Source organism: Silene latifolia, chromosome X (assembly GCF_048544455.1).
Source record: "Silene latifolia isolate original U9 population chromosome X, ASM4854445v1, whole genome shotgun sequence".
Classification (NCBI taxonomy): domain Eukaryota; kingdom Viridiplantae; phylum Streptophyta; class Magnoliopsida; order Caryophyllales; family Caryophyllaceae; genus Silene; species Silene latifolia.
In genome coordinates, this window is record NC_133537.1 from 262,083,156 (window position 1) to 262,107,646 (window position 24,491).

The window sequence follows — 24,491 nt, forward strand, 5'->3', positions numbered from 1 at the left end:
AAAGAGCTTACGCGAGAAAAGAGCTTGATCGAGTATTTTTTGTACTCGATCGAGTGAAAATTTGGTCGATCGAGCACTTTTACAAGTCGATCGAGTAAAGCAAAAAGGGGAACTGGTCGATCGAGTAAAATTTTACTCGATCGAGCAATTGGAGCATCAACAGTGCTCGATCGAGTGGTTTAAAACCACTCGATCGAGTGAAAATGAATAGGACGCAGGGAGTTATTCTTTAAACTCCTAAATTTTGTTTTCTATTTCATTTCTTTCCCTAATTTTTGTCTAACACCCCCTAATTGCGACTCAAACTCCCCCAAATCCCCATATTTTCTTGCCTAATCCCCAAATCCGCCTCCTACAATCTATTCCTTGCTAATTAATCTTCCAAAACCCCTTATTTTCCCCTTAATTTGTGCTCATTTACACGGGTTTTAACGCGGGTTAGGATTGCGGTTTTTAGCTCGAAAAATCACGTGTTTTGCTTGTTTGATTGAAGATTAATTGCATTTGTAGGTTTTATTCATCAAGTAAGTGTTTCCTCTAGCTTCATTGCATTTTAATTTCATTATTTTTGAATTTCTATGAGGAAAAATCTGAATTAGGGTTCGAAAATCCATGTCGATCGAAATTTTTTCGACTTTAATTGTGTTTATTGCCCTTGTTCCTTTTGCTTGATGATCAATCCCAATTCCTCATTGCTGTTACATGTTTAATTCAAATTCTACATGAATTTTTGCGATTTGTGTTCAGGACAGTCGAAAATTTCGACTGTCAGACGGACTATTGTTGCTGCCATTTGTCTCTGTAGCTTCATTGTTGCGATATTGCTGCTGAGTGTAGAATGTTTAACATGTTTAACATGCCTCCATTCATTTATTGCGTGAATTTTCGTAGTTAGGGCTGCCTAAGTCGAAGTTTCGACTGTCAGACGGGTTCACATGCTACCTTGTCTTACTTAACCTCAGTTTGCTTACTTGCCACTGCTGTTAGCTATTTTTTCCCGTTACCTATCGCCATTATATGCTGTAATTGAAACTTGTTTGAGGAATTGTTGGGACTTATGTGCTGTAGGTCGAAAATTTTCGACTGGTAGGGGAGTCTTTCTGGTTTAACATGCTGATTTCCTACTGTTTTAGCCTCTGTTAGCCACTATTTTTCTTATCATGCCCCTACCCTTGTTACAGGATGGAGTCTAGTTCTCTCCCTTCTACTAGCTCCACCTTTAGTCCGTCTTTGAGTGAGACAGTGGCCCCTGCTGTTGCCACTGCCTCCGCGTTAGTCACCACTGCAGCCCCAGTGTTTCCAGTTTCAGCTGCAGGGACAGTTTTTGCTCCAGCTAGCTCAGCTGCTAGCTCAGTTCAGGCTGCCACTTCCTCTACAGTCACCACCACAGCTAGCACTACTGCTAGTTCTTCTTCAGTGGTGACCACAGCAGCCCCTATCCTACACCAGCCACTGCTTCTACTCCTGTGGCAGACTCGCCAAGAAATCAACTGCATTTAGAGCAGACCCGGGTCCCACACACCGTCTCGGACGGGCTACTACTTCGGGTTCCGAGGCCGGGGTCGAGATGATCGCGTTCTACGCCTTGACTCAGTCCACCTCTCCTTCGTCGCTTCTACTTCAATCTGCCGCTTCTATTTTCGGGCACGGTCACGGTCCGAGGTGACACTTCCCTCGACCCTCACCGGACCACCCACGGGTACATTTTGGTAACGCTTTACATCGCAAGAAATTTTATAACTGCTAGGTGTGTACATGTTCCTTCCCGATTTCTAGAGGAATCGGCGCTTACGAGACTCGCCATTTACGAGTCGGTCGTACTTTGCTACGGGGCACGGGGATGGCCGGACTCATCACTATGAGGGGCCATACCTTTTAGAGCCGGGCCTTGAGTTTCTCTCGCTCTTTTACCTTCTCCCCGGGGCACACGAGGTGACCCCGATAGTCTTTCAAAGTGTCTTTTCGGTTGTTTAAGGACTTTTCGAGGACCTTAGGGGAGTTTGGTAGGTTACTTGACCTTTCCTCTACGGGCTTGATCGCCGCCCCGAGGAAGGTCTACCGTCGCCTTTGGCGGTGTCCGCCCCACCACTTTCGGGAGAGAAAGCTCCATCGGTCCACCTACCCCCGTCCGTGTTTTCCTTAGGCGATGGGGAGCACTATCTTCTACGAAAGGAGCCGAACAACATGACCAACACCGAGCTCTCCATCCAGGGCGGTTACCTAAACATCGATCGCGAGGGTCCTTTCACCTCAACATAGCTTACTTGACCGCCCGGTACCTTGAGCCAAGGGTCAAGGAGACGGGAACCATTACTGCGGTGGCATAGCCACCATTCTTGCCGTCGCCTTTTTCCCGTTTGGCCTCGTGACTTGCGCATACCTCATTTGGAGAGAGGCTATCGAGTCCGGACGCCATGCTCTCTCAGCATTGGCTTACCTCAGACTACCAGACTTGGAAGATAGACGGCTCCTTGTTTGTTGACTTACCTTGTGAGACTCTCCCCCGTCTTAAGCCCTTGCCCACTGTTGCAAAGGGCCACCGTTTGCCACCACTGCCTGACTTCCACCTTCCACTCCGACCTACTCCTACTGCACCCGCCGCCAAGAAGCGGCGACTTGAGACTGGAGAGGGGTCCACACCTTCAGGGAGTACCCAGCCTTCCACGGCTACTCCCGATCCGACCCCTACTCCCGCTACTACTACCACTCCTACTCCACCTCCCACTGACCAGACGCAGACTGAGCCGGTCTTACCAGCTACTTTCGTACCACCTCCTCCCTTTGTGGCGCCCGCGATCCTGGACCAAGGGAGCGTAGTTTACGGTTTGTTGCTTGAGGTTGCAGCGCGTCAGGCTCGTATGGAGAGGGACATGGCTCTTGCCTTACACCCTCTGTACGAGTACCACTTGCAGCGACACAGACCGATCCCGGAGGGTTGGCCACACGCTTCCTTCTTCCGGTACTGAGGGGTACCCAGTGTCCGAGGAGGAGGAGGAGGACCCAGAGGTGGCAGTGGAGAGAGCTCGTGCTGAGGAGCGGAGGAGGAGAAAGGAGGAGAGAGATCCGGAGTACAGGGCGGAGATTGTGTCAAGACGATGGCGCACGACGACGAGTAGCTACTGGTCTACTCACTTCCCCAGTTTTCTGGCTGGTTTGGGGAAGTTCGTATTTTGTATGTATCTCTTACTCTTTTATTTTGTCTCCTTTATTTTATCGTTTTTATTTTGTTGGTTGTATATTCCCGTTCCCCTGTATATATCTATTTGGTGTATCTTTGGAGGACAACGAGGGCGTTGTCCGTTTTGGTTTGGGGAGGGTATTGCATCCTTTTGAGTCTGCATTTGCATTTGTTTCTGCATTCACGTTTCTTTTTTAGCTTGCATTGTTCTTTATTTTCATAAAAATCAAAAAAAATTAGAAAAATTTCAAAAATCAAAAAAATTCACGTTTATTTTTGCATATAGGTTGAGTCGGAACGGTAGATTTCCATGATGACAATGCACTTTAACTTGTCATTTTACTTAAGCCTTTCACTTCTTTTGATAGTTATTAGCCTTGTCATACGCATAGTCTACGAGTTTCTGTTCAAATATAGCTGACTGTTTAGACTTGACCTATAAATCGGCAAACTACTTGAAAAATTCTGAGATATTAGAGCCATAACTGGTGACATTCATGACCAGTTCATTAGGAATTTTGAGTAATACTCCTTGCATAGCATGTTCGTCTTTTTTTGCACATTTATGACATTCAATTTCTCGTCAAATGCACATATTCGGGTTTGTGGTTGGTGTCACATGCAGGGAGGTGCTTGCAAATTTCCCCTTCCTTATATTTCTCACCCATTTAGCTCCACATTAGCCAAATTTGCCTTTTTGACCCATCAGCTACATCCCAAACTAAGCCTGCCTAGTCAAGCTAGTTAGTATGTTCTTTTGTGGTATGTTTTTCCATTGCAGTTTGGTCCGTATTTCTTGTTTTGGAGTTGGTGTAAAAATTGAGGAAGGAGGAAAAGAAAGAAAAAAAAGTATTGGAAAAAGAAAAAAAAAGACGTGAAAAGAAAAAAAAATGAAAAAAGCTGGAACGTGAACAGAAGAAGAAAAAGAAAGAAAGGTTTGAAAAAAAAAAAGTTGACTTGTTTCAGTTGGTTTATTCAGACGGTGTTTAAAAAAGGGAAGTTTGTGACCGTCTGACTCCTCCGTTCTATCCCATATTTTTTGAGGAGATTGTGTTTGAGTTTAGTGAGTTGTGTGCCAAATGAAGGGCACTTGTACTTAGTTTTTCAGTCAGTTGAGATTCGGATTGTAACACCCCCATTTATTTAAGGGCCTGAACTAGGACTCCTCAGATAAATGATGGTGTTACCATCTCGGAAACCCGAGGCAGTAGATAACAAAGGAAAGAAACACAGTACTTTATTATAATGTTTAAAGTGACATTACAACTGAAATTAAACAAAGTCTCCAAATGCGACCAAAAGATAAGTCTGATAAAACTATTAAAAGGACTAAGTTGGGCTAGGCACTAAGTCAGTCATCCAAGCTCTCTTCCCGGCCAGCTCCCATCAGTCTCGAATACCGTTAACCGCTTCCCCAATAATTGGATCATCACAAAGGCGTACACGAATACACGGGGTCACCACGGCCGAGTAGGTAATACAATAACAAGAACATAAAACACATACTCCTCCATCACCAACACCGTCATCACAACTCACAACCCGGACAACAAATGCCATACCGATCCCCGGTAGACTATAAATATCGACCGTAGCCGATCCGCCATTTCCTTGTTGAGGACACCAGTGGCAAGTCTGCAGAACCCGCCTGGGCCTTATCACCATGTCATCATCACCACCTCCACCAACTCCAATGTAATAATATAATAAAACAGTTCAACAATAGTACTTAACGGAATTAAATCAGACAATCAAATTATAACATGTAAATCACCGATTCGGATCAATCCGATCACATAATACGATATCAAGTCCAGTGTATTCCCCTACCTCAAATAGCGGTGATAAGCTAACTCGCAGATCGAAGTACTCCACCCGAAACTCGCCACCTAAACATTTATATATAACATAATTAATTCTCTTACTAATCCCGTTCCCATAATCAAAAGTTACTATAAGTAGAAACTTTCCCAATTTAGAAATTACTAAAAATATAAGTTACTCAAAATAGAAAGTTTCCTAAAATGGGGAGTTTCCCAAAATAGCAATTACCACAAATAGCAAGTTACTAAAAATAGTAACTTTCCCGAAATAAAATCCCGACTCAAAAGCTTGATTACATTATTCCGTCACCGCTACTTAAATTTAACTTAATAATCAAAACTAATATTGTAAATATTAGAAGTATACACATTCCCGACTCATTAAAATAAAACCCGTAACAAAACTAATTCAAAAACAACGCACAACTCGACACACGCACACCCCCCTTTTCAACCCGTCACAAACCGCCCCTCAACCACCAATCCTCACCGCCGACCACCAGCTCGACACTGTGTCTGGCCTGGTCACCTCCCACCACCACCAATGTGGTCGACCCCGCCGGTGGTCGAACCACCACCACCAACACCCCTGTTCACACCCACCGCCACCAAAACGCCATGAATGACCCCTTTTTAACCCGATGCCACCACCACGACACAACCCCTCCCGCCTACCAACCACCACCCCGACACCACATGCCGCACGGCGACTCGACACACGTGGCACCACCGATTCGACCTCCCGAGTCCACGGTGGTGCCACCCTTTTCCCTATGTCCAAACGCAACCACAAATCCCCAACCAACCCGACACCTAAACACCACCACTGAAACCACCACCAGCCACGACCACCACTATAACCACCACCATCTGACTCGACTCCACACCAACAACGCATCCCACAACCCCACGACCACCACAACAGTCCCTAAAAGACGCAATACCCAATACAAAACAAGATGTGTAAATGAAAACAGGGAACCTACTCGTGACGGCCGTCGACCTGAGCTTTTCCGACCAATACAACCGCCCTCGACCTCTAGCAACGACTCCCCTGGACTCTTGGCAGACCCTACTCCCTCCACACTCACCGGCGAGCTCTCTTTGGCCGTGTATAAAGCTTGAACGTGAAATGAAAAAGGGGTTGATGTTTGTGATGTAAAAATGACGGTAGGGAGGGGAATAGGGTTTTAAAGGTGTATTAGGGTTTGTTTTTAGGGTTTGGTGAGGTAAAATGGTAGGTGGGTAAATGGGTAATAAGTGGGTAAATGGGTTATGACCCCTCGACCCAAAAATGCCACTCAATTATAAACCCGACTCATCTCGCGATATAAATTAAACAATTATTTTTACGCCTTTACCATTACCTTTACGCTACCATTAAATAATAAAACTCGCCCAAACGATAATAAAATACGGGGTATTACAGTCTTCCCTCCTTAAAAAGAACTTCGTCCCGAAGTTCGCTCCCATACCAAACATGTCATACGAAAATATAAAAGACATCTCGTATAACTAACACGGTCAAACACACAACTAGACTATATAAACACGAAATGTTACATTCTACCCTCCTAAAAAGAAAGTTACGTCCCGTAACTTACCTCAAGTGAACAGATGTGGATAACTCTCTCTCATCGCGCCTCGGTTTCCAGGGTAGCCTCCTCGCTTTATGATTAGACCACAACACTTTCACTAAAGCCGTCTCTCCGTGCCTGGTCTTTCTAACCTTCCGTCCAAGATCTCCTTAGGCGTCTCGATGTAAGTCAACCGCTCGTCCACCTCGACCACATCATGGCTCAAAATATGCGAAGGGTCACCCAAATATCTCCGCAATCGAGAAACATGGAAGACATTATGTACCCTGGCTAAAGCTGGTGGTAGAGCTAGCCGATATGCCACTTCTCCAACTCTATCCAGGATCTCATATGGCCCAATAAACTTCTGGCTCAACTTTCCCCGCTTCCCGAATCTCATCACTCCCTTCATCGGGGACACTCTAAGAAGTACTTTCTCCCCTACCTGGAAAGAAATGTCGCTTCTCCTAGCGTCAAAGATAGCTCTTCTTCCGGGCCTCTGGCAGCCCTCATCTTTCGCCGAATGATCGCACTGTTCAACCATCTCTTGAATCATCTCTGGTCCCAAAACTACCGCATCAGCTCGATCATCCCAACACACGGGACTCCTACACTTCCCCGCCATACGAGCCTCAAATGGAGCCATCCCAATACTAGCGTGGTAAACCGTTGTTGTATGAAAACTCAATCAACCCGTCTATCCTCCCAAGACCGCCGAACTCCAAAACACAAGCCCTCAACATGTCCTCGAGTGTCCGAATAGTCCTTTCTGTCTCGACCATCTCGTAGCTGGATGAAAAGCGGTGCTCATCTTTAATCGAGTACCCATTAGTGATTGTAACTCCCGCGGAATTTGGATAGAAACTGGAGTCTCTATCGGAAATGATGTCCTTGGGTACACCATGCAGCTTCACCACATATCGAACATAAGCCTTGGCCAACTCGACTTTACTCCAAGTATCCTTCATGGGGATAAAGTGAGCCGACTTGGTTAGCCTATCCACGATCACCCAAATCATATTGTTACCTTTCGGAGTTCGAGGCAACCCAACAATGAAATCCATGGAAATGCTTTCCCACTTCCACTCTGGCACATCTAGTGGTTGAACCTTCCCTTGCGGTCTCTTATGTTCACCCTTCACTCTCACGGCATGTCAAGCATCGAGCTACGAACTCAAAGAACTTCCCTCTTCATATTCGGCCACCAAAAGGTCTTCTTGAGGTCCTTGTACAACTTATCTCCCCAGGATGAACCGAGTATGGCGTGGCATGTGCCTCGTAAGAATCTTCCTCTTGACTCATCATTATCCGGAACACACCACCGTCCCCCAAACCTCGGACTACCATCAAGATGGATAACAAACCTAGAATCAACCCCGACTCGCTGTTCTCTTTGTCTTGCGCCACTTACCGGATTCTAGCATCGGTTTTCAGAGCTCTCGATCTCCTCATATAACTCCGGCTCAACGGTCAAGTCCCCAAGAGTCTCTCCTTGCCGGATCACGTGGATTCCCATACCCCCATGACTCATTATGCATCCTCACTCTAGATCTAGCACGCTCAAAGCATGGATGGATTTCTGCTCAAGGCATCGGCTACGACATTAGCCTTCCCCTCGTGATAAAGTATCTCCATGTCATAGTCGCCAATCAATTCGATCCATCTCCTCTGTCTCATGTTCAACTCCTTCTGTGTGTAAATGTACTTTAAGCTCTTGTGATCGGAAAACACTTTGAAGGTAGCCCCATAAAGATAGTGTCGCCATAGCTTGAGCGCAAACACCACAGCCCCCAACTCTAGATCATGAGTAGGGTAATTCTCCTCATAGGTCTTCAACTGTCGAGAAGCGTAAGCGATTACCTTCCCGTTTTGCATCAATACGCACCCCAGACCCTTCTTGGAAGCATCAGTATACACCTCAAAATTATCATTCCCATCTGGTAGTGCAAGGATAGGAGCTGTAGTGAGTCGTTCTTTGAGGGTTAGAAACGCCTCCTCACAACTCTCATCCCAAACAAACCTGTTCTCCTTCCGCATTAAGGACGTCAATGGCTTGGCGATCTTTGAGAAGTCCTTGACAAACCTTCGGTAATAACCTGCTAGCCCCAAGAAGCTTCGGATCTCACCCACATTCTTAGGACTCTGCCATCTCGTCACCGCCTCAATCTTGCTAGGATCAACCGACACCCCTTCCTTGGAAATCACATGGCCCGGAAAAAGCAACTTTCTTCAACCGAACTCGCACTTTCTCGACTTGGCATATAACTGGTTCTCCTCCAAGGTTTTCAAGACTAACCTCAAATGTTCCTCATGTTCCTCTTCATTCTTGGAGTATACCAGGATATCATCGATGAACACAACCACGAACTTGTCCAGGTAGGGACTGAACACCCGATTCATCAAGTCCATAAACACTGCTGGCGCATTAGTCAACCCGAATGGCATGACCACGAACTCATAGTGCCCATATCTTGTTCTGAAAGCGGTCTTAGGTATATACTCGTTCTTAATTCTCAACTGGTGATAACCTGACCTCAAATCGATCTTAGAGAAAACTCCGGCTCCACTCAATTGATCGAACAAGTCATCGATCCTTGGCAAAGGATAACGGTTCTTGACGGTCACATTGTTCAACTCACGGTAATCCACGCAAAGTCTCAAGCTTCCATCTTTCTTCTTGACAAACAACACTGGTGCTCCCCAAGGTGAAACACTAGGCCGTATGTAACCTTTCTCTGCTAGCTCATCCAATTGCTTCTTCAATTCCTCCATCTCTTTCGGCCCCATACGGTAAGGTGGTTTAGAAATCGGTCCTGTTCGGCTTCGATCAATGGAAAAGTCCACTTCTCTTTTCGGTGGTAACCCTGGAATGTCCTCCAGAAATACATTCTCGAACTCCCTCACCACTGGAATCTCGGACACCTTGGGGTCTCCACTCACTATCCCACATCGGCACAAGATTAATCGGTCCCCTTTCCTCGACTCGACTTTAGGGTGTTAATGGATATGAATTTGACTCTTGGCTTGACCACATACCCCTTATAAGACACTCTAGTTCCCTTAGGTCCCCTCAAGGAGATTTTCTTCGATAGCAATCGATAAAAGCCTTTTACTTCCCTAACCACGGTCCATCCCTTAATCACCTCAAAACCCCAAGGGAAACTCTATAAGGTCACGGTGAAACACAACCCCCCTCCGATCCGGATTGGTACCCCAGTGTAGACTCTATCACAAGACACCGACTCCCGAAGGTACCACTACCGAATCAACAATTCTATCATATGACTTAAGGTTTAAGACTGGCATGTTCCGCAGATATAAAGGAATGTGTAGCTCCGGAATCAAACAACACAAAAGTGGGTTTAGAGTTAACAGAAATGTACCGGTCACCACATGAGAGTCATTCTTAGTCGCCTCCTTGCCCATGGCGAAGAGCTTGCCACCGGACTTAGCCCCACTCGACTTGAAGAAGCTGCTCCAGATTGTTTGTTCCCTTCATTTGCGGTCTTCGAAAGTTGGTGCTCCCACTCTGTTGGCTCTGCTGATTACGGTTCTGGTAGTTGTTGTAGCTTCCTTGGTAGCTGTTACTAGCTCGGACCTCGCACCTCCCCATAGCCGACATAGGTGTGCGATAATCGTTATACCCCGACCCCACCGAACGTGAACCACCGAACCCGGACATAGGTGCCCTGTATCCACCGATCGATTCGCCCCGGATGATCGGCATTCAAACCTCTTGTGTCTGTCTTTCCACAGCCAAAACAAGTAAGCCCTGCAGAACTACCTCCCCGGGTGCCCCTGAAGCCGCCTCCACTCGAGCTCTCATACCCCCTGGGGCACTCGTTAGTGGAGTACCCACCATATCTGCTGAACTCGCTTCTTTGCCCCAAGGTATTATCACTTGTGGTCTCCGCCTTCCTTTTCTCGGCCTTGCCTTTCTTATCAACCTTGACTGTTCCGAGAGTCTTTCAGCACACTGACCCTCAAGTAAATGTCCTGAATCAGTGGGTGGAGCGCTGTGAGCCTCTTCTTGATGTCCATAGTGAGCCCCCGCTCAAACCTCATAGCCAACATAGCTTCATTCTGCCCAAAGTCATCGGTGTATGAGGATAATCGTCGAAATTTCCGATGATAAGTCTCCACCTGTCATGTCTTGTCATCTTGAAGGTGTCAAACTCCTCCCGTAGTTTGGCTTTTTGGAACTCGGGCATAAACTCATTCTTCAAAAGCTCTTGGAATTCCAACCAAGATACATGTCCTGTCTCAAGATCCCTAGCAACCTCTCGTATCTCCACCTTGTTCTGGTCCACTACCACCCACCGTGGGCCCTAAGATAGTGGGCGACTTGATCCACTGCACTCTTTGGACATGCTAACGGTTCAAACGGGTTGGTGAATTCTCGGCACCATTCCCCAAAGAATCGTGGTTCCCCCTCTCCAGTGAATATTGTGGGGTTATGCCTTGCCACAATGGTACTCATCTTTCCCGGATCCAATCGTTTGGCCTTTAGGGCCTCATTCTCAGCTCGGAGCCTATCCAACTCCGCTTGGATGTCGTTAGCGGTATCCCTTCTCGGAGGCATGTCTATAAAAATCAAGAGAGTTAGTGATGTTCCCTGCAACACTAGAATTACTTAGTCAATTCTACCCTACATATCTAGCTAGCATGGTTCAGGGATCACATAACCGCATATCACTAGACATAACATCCATCTTAATTTCTTAAGCATCATGTACATAAATATCTCACTTCCTTATTATGCAAATTCTTGCCTCTGAATCACCATTAACACATGTATACTTATACTAACTGTATATCACCTTGCCTAATTCTCACATCATGGAATAGTTTTTTTTTTTTTTTTTTTTTTTTTTTTTCATGTTCAATATCACACAACTTTCCTACTCTACCCTTTGCTCTCGTATGATCTCAAGGTACCCGGGTCAAACTGAGAGGGCCAATGGTTCGGTGTGAGGGGGCCCCTTACTCATCCCTTACCTTTAGTGTGCTCCTAACAGTTCTATCCCGGGGTTCATTTTATTTGACTCTTCCTAAATTCATTGGGTTCATTGGTTTAGGCCTGAGGATCGTTCGCTCGATACCACTTTGTAACACCCCCATTTATTTAAGGGCCTGAACTAGGACTCCTCGGATAAATGATGGTGTTACCATCTCTAAAACCCGAGGCGGTAGATAACAAAGGAAAGAAACACAGACTTTATTATAATGTTTAAAGTGACATTACAATCGAAATTAAACAAAGTCTCCAAATGCGACCAAAAGATAAGTCTGATAAAACTATTAAAAGGACTAAGGTGGGCTAGGCACTAAGTCAGTCATCCAAGCTCTCTTCCAGGCCAGCTCCCATCGGTCTCACGAATACCGTCAATCGCTCCCAATAATTGGATCATCACAGCGTACACGAATACACGGTCGCCCACGGTTGAGTAGGTAATACAATAACAAAGAACATAAAACACATACTCTTCCATCACCAACACCGTCATCACAACTCACAACCCGGACAACCCAACCATACCGATCCCTTAGACTATAAATATCGACCGATAGCCGACTCGCATTTCTTGTTGAGGACACCAGGGCAAGTCTGCAGAACCCGCCTGGGCCTTATCACCATGTCATCATCACCACCTCCACCAACTCCAATGTAATAATATAATAAAACAGTTCAACAATAGTACTTAACGGAATTAAATCGATAATCAAATTATAACATGTAAATCACCGATTCAATAATCCATCACATAATACGATATCAAGTCCAGTGTATTCCCTACCTCAAATAGCGGTGATAAGCTAACTGCAGATCAGAAGTACTCCACCCGAAACTCGCCACCTAAACATTTATATATAACATAATTAATTCTCTTACTAATCCCGTTCCCATAATCAAAAGTTACTATAAGTAGAAACTTTCCCAATTTAGAAATTACTAAAAATATAAGTTACTCAAAATAGAAAGTTTCCTAAAATGGGAGTTTCCCAAAATAGCAATTACCACAAATAGCAAGTTACTAAAAATAGTAACTTTCCCGAAATAAAATCCCGACTCAAAAGCTTGATTACATTATTCCGTCACCGCTACTTAAATTTAACTTAATAATCAAAACTAATATTGTAAATATTAGAAGTATACACATTCCCGACTCATTAAAATAAAACCCGTAACAAAACTAATTCAAAAACAACGCACAACTCGACACACGCACACCCCCCTTTTCAACCCGTCACAAACCGCCCCTCAACCACCAATCCTCACGCCGACCACCGGCCTCGACACAGGTCTGGCCTGGTCACCTCCCACCACCACCAATGTGGTCGACCCCGCCGGTGGTCGAACCACCACCACCAACACCCCCGTTCACACCACCGCCACCAAAACGCCATGAATGTACCCCCTTTTTAACCCGAGCCACCACGACACAACCCCTCCCGCCTACCAACCACCACCCCGACACCACGCCGCACGGCGACTCGACACACGTGGCACCACCGATTCGACCTCCCCCGAGTCCACGGTGGTGCCACCCCTTTTCCCTATGTCTGAAACGCAACCACAAATCCCCAACCAACCCGACACCTAAACACCACCACTGAAACCACCACCAGCCACGACCACCACTATAACCACCACCATCTGACTCGACTCCACACCAACAACGCATCCCACAACCCCACGACCACCACAACAGTCCCTAAAAGACGCAATACCCAATACAAAACAGTATGACAGAAATGAAAACAGGGAACCTTACCTGTGACGGCCGTCGACCTGAGCTTTTCCGACCAATACAACCGCCCTCGACCTCTAGCAACGACTCCCCTGGACTCTTGGCAGACCCTACTCCCTCCACACTCACCGGCGAGCTCTCTTTGGCCGTGTATAAAGCTTGAACGTGAAATGAAAAAGGGGTTGATGTTTGTGATGTAAAAATGACGGTAGGGAGGGGAATAGGGTTTTAAAGGTGTATTAGGGTTTGTTTTTAGGGTTTGGTGAGGTAAAATGGTAGGTGGGTAAATGGGTAATAAGTGGGTAAATGGGTTATGACCCCTCGACCCAAAAATGCCACTCAATTATAAACCCGACTCATCTCGCGATATAAATTAAACAATTATTTTTACGCCTTTACCATTACCTTTACGCTACCATTAAATAATAAAACTCGCCCAAACGATAATAAAATACGGGGTATTACACGGATGGTTTACTATGGTCCTGTTAGGAACTAGCTTGACGCTTTTACCTCCACATTTCCATAACATGTTTTGCCTTTTCTCACCTGAACCTCACTATTCCCATATTATTTGTAAGCCCTCGGCTGTGACGGACATTATTGGTTGGAGTGTGTGCATTAGTACTTGAATTGTCTTTCATTTTTGTTGCATGCATGCTATGTAGGTCGCAGTTAGGTGAGTGACTGTCTTTTCTTCTCTCTTTTACATATAACATTCACCCTTTGCTTCATGAGAGAAGAGTGACCACGAGAGAGTCCGATTTTGTTGGTTCTGCAAGGTCGATAGATTGGCTATATTTCTGAACAGCTTATAACTCGTTTGCGTATTGACTGCTTAGCTTTAACTTTTAGTTTTTGTTGCATTAAATTGGTTCAAGTAGACAAGTTAAGCTAGCTCTGAGTTATCAATTCCGTTCCATTAGGTTGTGTATAGTTTTGAGTTTACTTGAAGGCGAGTAAAGGTTTGGTTTGGGGAGATTTGATACGTGCCTAATGTATAATCTTTTTAGCCTATTTCAGCACGTATTTCTATGCATTTTTATACTGTTTTTATGGTATTTTGCCCCAAATTGGCTACTTTGGTTCGTTTTGTCCATTTTGTAGAAATGAACGCGAAAGTAGTGGAATCGTAGTCTTTTTCGTCCTTTTTGCACGCATTTAGAGGAGACGGGATTTTCCAGAGTGAGATACGGTGTTTGGAAGCGTCATGGCACGGATTACGAGGCTTTCAGGCACGGACTTGAGCTGAAATGAAGTCAAAGTACTCGATCGAGCTGTTTTACCACTCGATCGAGTGGTTTCTACGTCCCAGAGTGGTCGATCGAGCACTTTGTACTCGATCCTTAACTTGCAGAAAGACCATCTACTCGATCGAGTAACTTTCTGGTCGATCGAGTAGTTTTGGCTGAGGATTTGGTCGATCGAGTGGTTTTAATCCACTCGATCGAGTGGTTTTGATGGTTATGGGCTTTAATCAGCCCGTGTGAATGTTTATTTCGCTAAACTTATTTACTTTGCTATTTAAGCACGCTTTACTAGGTCATTAGGACTATCTAGCTTTTATCTTAGTCAGTTTACATAAAACTTTTACTCTGTATTTCATCCTACTTTACTGTAACCTTGTTTTGGGATTATTATTGCTCGGATTCGATTGTTCTCTACGCCGGATTCGCATTGATTGTAATTCCTTCTCTTCCTTTAATAATAATTAACCTTTTGTTTGCTTTAATTCTTTGTTTGTCTCATTATTTGTTCTGCCCTAATTTCTCTTTTATGCAATTTATCGTTTATTTCATAATGTTTACTGCTGGAAATTTAATTGCTGTTAGTTTAATTAGCGACATGAGTAGCTAAACCCCTTTCATGTTGGGATTAGGGGATCTGCGGTAGAAATGTGACGATGTAGTAAATGAATTAGATGAATTAATTGTGAGACCCTGTCACCATAGCAATTTAATTGTATTCATTCGACTTAGTTGAGTGCACGCTTCTATGTCATCCTTTAATCTGGCTAAAATGAATCCTAGATCGAAAAATTGGACTAAATAGGCCTGCTATGAACAGTAGACTACCCTAATGAGAATGAAAGTTAAGTTAGTAGTAATTTAGGATAGAAAGTGGACCGAAAGGACCTTTCAACATCCGTCTCGCATATAATTCGTCTGAATCATTTGGTGAGTCACGGACTACCGTAGTGAACCGAATTCCGACATGTCCCTCTTTATCTGATAGTTTAATCTTATTTCCTTGCTTTTACTGCTCTTTACTTTATTTCTCTTCTTTTAAATCTCGTAGTTTAGCAACCAATTCAAACAACCCCCATTTGTTACCTTAAGATTAGAATTAGGCAACTGATAATTGCACCGCCTCCTTGTGGATTCGATACTCGACTGCCTCTACTACATTTTAGTTGAGACCGTTAGGTTTTATCTTTGACAGGGTACATGATAGCCGTGTCAAACAACAACAACAATCAGGGGTCGGGTGCTAAACCGACCACATCAGCCAGTACTGTCCAAGGAGGTGGACAGAAGACCAGTGGGAAGCTGTTCATGATAGATAAGAAAGCAGCTGAGGATGATGCACATGTTATCACTGGTACTTTTCTTGTTAACGGTATTCATACCTTTGTTTTGTTTGATTCGGGGGCGTCTCAGTCGTTTGTATCTTCAAGTCATGTTAAACGGTTGGGTTTGAGGGTATATGAGTCTGTAAGTGAGAAGGTTTTTATACCTTCGGGTGAGTCTGTATCTTGTGGGAGGTTGTATAGGGATGTACCTATGATAGTTGGGCAAGTTGATCTACCTGTAGACTTGCTAGAGTTTCCTTTTGACGGTTTTGAGGTGATAGTCGGGATGGATTGGTTGGGAAAGTATAAAGCTAAGATAGACTGTCATCAAAAGAAAGTGTGTTAGAGAGGTCCTAAGGGTGTTAGTGTGTCTTATCGTGGGTTTGTGGTCAAACCCAAAGTTAAGTTGATTGCAGCTGTTACCTTGAAGTATTATCTGAGGAAGGGATGCCCTTTGATCTTGTGCCATGTGAGAGATGACCGGATAGATAGAGTCCGACGATTGATCGATACCAGTGGTGGGTGAGTTTGCGGATGTCTTTCCAGAGGAGATTCCGGGGTTGCCACCGAAGAGGGAGATATATTTTACGGTTGAGTTGAAACCGGGGACGGGGCCAATCTCTAAGGCACCGTACCGGATGGGTCCTAAGGAGATGGAGGAGCTCAGGAAGCAGTTAGATGATCTGATAGAGAAGGGATACATTAGACCTAGTGTATCGCCGTGGGGAGCACCAGTTCTTTTTGTGAAGAAGAAAGATAGGAGTTTGAGGTTATGCATAGACTACAGGGAGCTGAACCGAGTAACGGTGAAGAACAAGTATCCTTTGCCAAGGATAGATGACCTGTTTGATCAGTTGAGTGGTGAATCAGTCTTTTCCAAGATTGATTTGAGGTCGGGGTACCATCGGTGAAGATTAGAGAGGTGGACATACCAAAGATAGCTTTCACGTCGAGGTATGGCCATTATGAGTATGTGGTGATGCCGTTTGGGTTATCTAATGCACCGGCTGTGTTTATGGATTTGATGAGCGAGAATCTTGACGAGTTTTGGACAAGTTTGTGGTGGTGTTTATCGATGACATCTTAGTCTACTCCAAGACTAAGGAGGAGCATGAGGAGCATCTGAGGATTGTGTTGCAGACTTTGAGGGAGCATGAGTTATATGCTAAGCTGTCCAAGTGTGAGTTCTAGTTAGAGAAAGTTGCTTTTCTGGGGCATGTGATCTCTAAGGATGGGGTAGCTGTGGATCCGGCGAAGATTGAGGCAGTGACAAAGTGGGAAGCACCAAACAACGTAGCTGAGATCAGGAGTTTCTTGGGTTTAGCTGGATACTACAGACGGTTCGTGAAAGATTTCTCCAAGATTGCTAGACCTATGACAGCGTTGATGAGGAAAGAGAACAGGTTTCATTGGGATGAGAGTTGTGAGACGGCGTTCCAAACATTAAAGGAGCGTTTGACCACAACTCCTATCTTAGCATTGCCTGAAGGGATCGAGAACTTTGAGGTGTATACAGATGCCTCAAAGAACGGGTTGGGATGTGTGTTGATGCAGAACGGTAAGGTGATTGCCTATGCTTCTAGGCAATTGAAGCCGTATGAGGAGAACTACCCTACACATGATCTGGAGTTGGGTGCAGTGGTGTTTGCTCTCAAGATATTGAGACATTACCTTTATAGGGCGACCTTTAAGGTATTTTCTAATCACAAGAGTCTCAAGTACATCTTCACTCAAAAGGAGTTGAACATGAGACAGAGGAGGTGGATGGAGCTGATTGGCGATTATGACATGGATATTATCTACCATGAAGGGAAAGCCAATGTTGTTGCAGATGCTTTGAGTAGGAAGAGTGTACATTCTTTGTGTACAGCTCTATCTTTGATGAGATTGAGAGATGAGGTGGGGAGGTTTGGGATACATATGATGCAGAGAGGGAATGCCATGAGAGATTTGACAGTGCAGCCTGATCTTTATGATGATGTTCGAGGTAAACAGGCGTTGGATCCTAAGATGGTTGAGTGGAGAGCTAGAGTAGAAAAAGGGACAGTGTCTCGATTCTCTATTCATACAGATGGTAGTTTGAGGTTTGATGGTAGGTGGTGTGTCCCTAACGATGAGGAGCTAAAAAAGACAATCATGACAGAGGCACATTGTACACCATATTCAGTACATCCAGGTGGTGACAAAGCGTACAAGGATTTAAAGAACAGTTCAGTGGCTGGGATGAAGAAAGAAACAAGTGAGTTTATGGCCCGTTGTTTGACATGCCGAGAGAGTTAAAGGGGACAACGACTACCACAAGGTAAGATTAGTCTTTAGAGGTACTGAGTGGAAGTGGGAATCCATTTCTATGGATTTTATCGTGGGTTTGCCAAAGAGTCAACAGGGTAACAATATGATATGGGTAATAGTGGATCGACTGACCAAGTCAGCTCACTTTGTGCCAATGAAAGATACATGGACTAAAGCACAATTAGCTATGGCTTATCGGAAGAATGTGCTAAAGTTACATGGAGTTCCTAATGACATAGTATCTGACAGAGATGCGAGATTTATCTCAAGGTTTTGGAAAGAGTTGCAGGAATCTTTGGGAACAACTTTGAAGATGAGTACGGCATTTCATCCTGCTGACAGCCGGTCGATCGAGAGAACGATCAAGACTCTTGAGGATATGTTGCGAGCTTGTGTGATGGACTTTGGTGGTAGCTGGGAACAGAGGTTGGATTTGATAGAGTTTTCTTACAACAACAGCTATCACACTAGTATTGGTATGGCACCGTTCGAGGCCTTATATGGGAGGAGATATAGGAGTCCGATTTGTTGGGACGACAGTGCTGAGGCAGTGGTTCTAGGACCAGAGATGGTGCATGAGATGGTTGAACAGATTAAGATGATCAGGGAACGGATGATAGCAGCTCAGGATAGGCAAAAGAGTTATGCAGATCTACATCGCCGGGATATAAAGTTTCAGGTTGGGGACAAGGTTCTTTTGAAAGTGTCTCCTATGCGTGGGGTTATGAGATTTGGAAAGAAAGGCAAGCTGAGTCAGAAGTTCATAGGGCCTTATGAGATCTTAGAGCGGGTTGGAGAGGTTGCATATCGTCTGGCTTTACCAGCTGCGTTAGAGAGAGTGCATAATGTGTTTCATGTATCTCAGCTGCGGAAGTATGTGAGTGATCTGTCACATGTGTTAGAGGCACAGAGCTTAGAGCTAGATAAGTCTTTGTCATATCTTGAGGTGCCTAAGCAGATTCTTGACCGGAAGGTTAGGAAGACTAGGAGTAGTGAGACAGTTTTGCTTAAGATCCTTTGGTCTAACCACGAGTCTGAGGAAGCTACATGGGAGGCAGAGGTGGCCATGAGAGAGCGTTACCCTTTCCTTTTTGATCAGGTATGTATGGTTACGGTGACGTAACCTTGTTTCTTTTAGGGGGGTAGGAGATGATCGCGAAGAGGTTTTAAGAGCTTTTTATACCTTTTATGTCGTGTCGGTATGTTGGTTGTGGTTGAGTCGGGTTGAGTTTGGGTTAGTAACATGTTTTATGTTGAGTTTTGTTTTGGTTGTTGAGTCGGGAGTGTTGTAGTGTGTGTCTTTGTTTTGTTGTGGTTTGAACTTCGGGGACGAAGTTCCTTTTAAGGAGAGAAGACTGTAATACTACGGTTTTATGAGTCTCTGGGTACTCTATCGAGTGAGCCTTACTCTGTCGAGTAAGGGTGTGTTGCATTTTAAAAACAGTTTCTGACCTGTTGGGTACTCGATCGAGTACCCTTGATACTCGATCGAGTAGGGGGCACTCGATCGAGTATCTCAGCTACTCGATCGAGTAGCCGGTTTACGGGGGGATGATTTGTCAGATTTTGTTAATAACGCGATTTAGTATATAATTATTCCCTTCACTTTCTTTAAACACTTTTACAACCTAATTGCTTTCAAAAGAGAAAACAAACTACGTTCTTCGCATCAATCGCATTATTGGCAAATCCCGGAGCGTGGAAGGTCGGATTTCACCTTTCTTTATTCCTTTGTAATCCTTGCGTCGAGGGTAAGATCTACATACTGTTTTTATAGTAGTTCGTTAAAGTTAGTTAAACCCTAGTTTGGGGATTTGGGGGTTTTGTTGTGTTTCTTGATTGGTAGTAATTATGTGATTGTATGTTAAGAGGAAGATTCGTAGAAGAGCCTTTTGATATCAGCTGTTAAGACCGTCTGACTGTGTTGCTTTCCAGGTAGGGTTTCCCTACTCAGTATTAGTCCCATAATGTGTTGTTGGTGTTTTGTGGTTGTTGAATATTATCATACCCGTACTGTGACGATTGTTGGATTTGGTTGTTGATAGTAGTTGTGATTATTTGTATCTGTCTGTGTTCTTCGAGGCGCGTCCCTGGCTGAGTGGAGTCACTTGCGGGAGTGGCTTCACGCCCGTTATTCGCCTTCTGTGGAACCCGCCACAGAAGGGATGTGCACATTAAGGAATTTGGGTTTATCGCTCGACGGAGATGAGCGGGGATTTGGTGGGTACGTCTGCGGTCCCCCATTGGCGGCGTGGAGTGACCTGTTGTGATGGGCACTCTGGCAGGGCTACACACTTTAGTGTGTCGTCAAGATTGTGGAGTTGGGATTGGAGTTCGGAGTATATCTGTGATTATTGAGCTGTTTGTTTACTGTGTTATTGGTTTATATAAATTGTGTGATTAGTACTGACCCCGTTTATTGTTTTAAAAAATGTGGTGATCCATTCGGGGATGGTGAGCAGTTGTTGAGCAGGTATGAATCGAGTTACATGGGATAGCTGGGATGTGCCACCGTCTGATGATAGAGTCTTCCGCTGTAGCATGATAGTTTCTTAAACATTTCATTTAGTTGAGTAGACAGTTGGTTTTGAGAACATGTATCCGTATTTTGGTATTTGGTTTTGGATTATATCTTATTCACTAAAGTTATACTATTTAAATGTTGTTTCGTTATTGCCTTATGATTATCATTGCCTCGGGTAACCGAGATGGTAGCATCTTTATACCTGAGTGGTCCTGGTAAGGCACTTGGAGTACGGGGGTGTTACAGATTTTGTGTGCATGTTATGTGATGATGGTGTACTTAATTTGGCAGGCTCGTAACAAAGGTCGTGTTTTGTTCACTATTATTCATCCTAAAATACTTGTTCAGTAGTCCATTCAGGCTGTTACTACCAGATTCTGGGCTTGTAACAAAGCTCCTATAACTAGGGAGGAAGATACCTGGCTTAAAAGTATTCATCCTACATAGATGATGTATCAGTTCTTTTTTGAGTTGAGTTAATTTGCTGTGAGTGCTAGTACTGTTTTGTAAAAACTCTATACGGATGATGTATTCTTTTGTTGATATTAATATACTTAACCTTTCCCAAAAAAAAAACTTATTTATCATGATTTTAATTGCTAAACCCGAGATTTCTTTAAATTTTATCCAATTTCTATAAACTTTGATCTATTTATAATTTATTTGTCAAAGTTTAATATTATATTTTAAGAATTTGACTCCTTTTTGAAGTTCAATAGTGAATCTTTCAATTTCCATTTGGCTTTTGCAAAAGAAAATTTGAGTGAATTACCTTTTTCTTTTGATTTTAACGTTGATCGGATGTTAGAACTCGTTATTAGAAACGTTGAATAACTTGTTCTACGCTTGTCGGCGAGTGATTTTTGTCTTAAATTTGTCTTTGACTTGGAAGGTTAGCGTTCTTGTGTGCACGACAAGAGCAATTTCGTTCCATGAATGAGACTTATACTTTTGAAAACTCTTCATTAATGTTTTTGAAAATATTTTGATTTTTGGTTTATACAAATGATTTGCCTTTTGACCTTATCTTTGATTTGGAATGTGATATTCTTGAATGCGCAACGAGAACACTTCCGTTCCTTTGATGAGAATCTAGTTATGTTGGAAAATTTTATTTGAAACTTTTGAAAGAATTTTAATTCTTACGTTAAGTAACCTTTTTAATGTTTTGGTTACCAATTTCAAAAGTCTGGTTTTATTTTTATACAACTTTTCGTTTCTACTTTCAAGTTTCGAGGACGAAACTTTTTAAAAAGATGGGGTGATTGTAACACCCTGCGAATTTCTCATTTTGACTATTATAATTTATTTAACAGTTTGATTACTTGATTTTATATTTTTGAATTATTCAATTTAATCAATTTTATTTCAAACATGATTTTTATAAAAGTAATATATAAAAGTTCATTTATATAAAAATATGTATTATTAAATTATATTCCTAAGGCATAATTTATATAAGAATATATGTATATATTTTTTTTTTGGCCGGACAATAATAGTGACTGAATAATAATTCCCCTCTTAATTTCCTTCTAAACATAGACCGTCGCATTTCAATTGGGAATCTTGACTAAACTCGGACCAACCGAATATCGACAACACATACCATCTACTCACCCCACACTCTACATTTATATATATATATATATATATATATATATATATATATATTATTATTATTATTATTATTATTATTATTATTATTATTATTATTATTATTATTATTATTATTATTATTATTATTTTGCTAAAATGTCAGCTTGATCATTGATAAACAGCAACTTACAACTCAAGGATCACAGTTTTTTGTGCCTATATTACATCATTTGCACCTTTGACAACCATTGTCCATCTCTACTAGAGAAAGACTTGGTATTACAAGCAATAAGTCTATTTTTAAGAGTACATATAATCTGCCCAGCTAGAACACTAGGAGATGTAACCTGTTGAGCTAGTCGAGCATTGTTGCGTTGCATCCAAATCATGTACCAAACTGCAAGAACTGCAGATGTGATCACATGCTTCCTCCCAGTACTCCATCTTCTTCGAATAATCTGCTTAAGAATATCATTGTCTTGTAGATGAGTCCCCAATCTGTGGACATGCTTCATAACCTGCTGAACATAAGGACATTCCTGAAATAAGTGCATATGAGTCTCTGTACTAAGAGCAGATATGCAACACAGATCATCAGCAGAAACATTGTAGCAGTACAGTTTATCTTTCAGTCTCAAGGCATGGTTGATGATTAACCATGCCATTAAAGAATGCTTAGGAGCTGCTAGATTGATCCAGATAGATTTGTACCACTCCACCTCTATGTTTCTCTCCCTCAACCAGTTATAACAGCCACTAACAGTATAACCACCATGACCCAAGGTTCAGAATCCATCCACAAAACCCTCTTGTATAGTGTCCCTGACATGACACACCTTTCTCCAATGCCAACTTGAATCTGCAGTGGGAGTATAACCATGTCAAGCCCTACCTTTTAAGTAAATGTGATGCACCCATTGCACCCAAAGCTTATCTGGTTTAGTGGCCATCCACCACACAAGCTTGCCAATATTAGCAATGTTCCATAACACACTCCATTTCAAACCAAGACCTCCTTCTTTCTTTAGGGTACAAACTCTCTGCCAAGAAATAATAGGAACTCTTTGACATTCAGTCCCTCCTTCCCAAAGATAATTTCTGCATAATAAATCCACCATGTTGATAACTCCTTTAGGTAAGACAAACATAGAAGCCCAATAGATATGCATAATAGATAGGACTGATTGAACCAGCACAAATCTGCCTGCATAAGAAAGATTTTTTGCACCAACACTCCTGATTCTGTCAACAATCTTATCAATCAGTACTGCACAGTCAGCTACTTTCAATCTACCAGCAGTTATAGGAACTCCTACATACTTAAAAGGCAGTTGTCCTTCAGTAAATCCAGAGACAGAAAGAATTTCCTCTTTGAGACTGTTCTTCACTCCATTAAAATATGCACTTGACTTCTGAGAGTTCATTTTCAATCCAGATGCATTAGAAAAGGAATAAAAGGCTCTTAATAGTAAAACCACTGACTCAGCATCTCCTTTACAAAACATTATCAAATCATATGCAAACATAAGATGGGTTAGTTTCATTTGTTTACACAGAGGGTGATAGTGGAAAGGGAGCTTTTCAGTAGCACAATCCAATATTCTGGTTAAATACTCTATGCAGAGAGTGAATATAAGGGGAGACATAGGGTCTCCTTGCCTTAAACTCCTCTTGCCATGGAAGAAACCAAAATTTTCACCATTTAGGGCTACGCTAAAAGCAGCACTAGTAATACACTCCATCACCAGATGCTTAAATTTATCAGGAAAGTTGAAGGCATCTAAAAGTTCTCTCATATACTTCCAACTAACTGAATCATAGGCCTTCATTAAGTCCATCTTAAACATACATCTAGGAGAACAAGATTTTCTGTTGTATAGTCTCACTAGATCATGACAAACCATAATATTCTCTATTATATTCCTTCCTCTAATAAAACCACCCTGATTTTTGCTGATCAGATCAGGTAGTACCCTGGCTAGCCTGTTGTAAATAAGTTTAGAGACACACTTATATACAACATTGCAGCAAGCTATTGGCCTAAACTGAGTGATAGAAGAAGGCATTTTGCATTTAGGTATAAAAGTTATAGTAGTAGAATTCACTTGCTTGAGAAGTTTCCCAGTTTTGAAGACATCTAAGATTGCACCACACACATCATCACCAATGACACT

General features: G+C 43.1%; 1 protein-coding gene across 1 annotated transcript; it reads right to left on the bottom strand.

Moving 5' to 3' along the window:
* Positions 1–22,538: 22,538 nt before the first annotated feature.
* Positions 22,539–23,197, bottom strand: LOC141620020 (uncharacterized). The gene is made up of 2 exons (XM_074437000.1): positions 23,154–23,197; positions 22,539–23,073 (listed from the first exon to the last, which is right to left on the bottom strand). Exons 1-2 carry the CDS (start codon positions 23,195–23,197, stop codon positions 22,539–22,541), a joined length of 579 nt encoding a protein of 192 aa, XP_074293101.1.
* Positions 23,198–24,491: the final 1,294 nt, after the last annotated feature.

Excerpts from the sequence above, each read along its gene's own strand:
- LOC141620020 (XM_074437000.1), bottom strand. The coding sequence starts at position 23,197 with ATGGTTATACTCCCACTGCAGATTCAAGTTGGCATTGGAGAAAG. Across the intron at positions 23,074-23,153 it reads CAAGTTGGCATTGGAGAAAG|TGGCTGTTATAACTGGTTGA; the intron begins GTGTGTCATGTC and ends TTATACTGTTAG.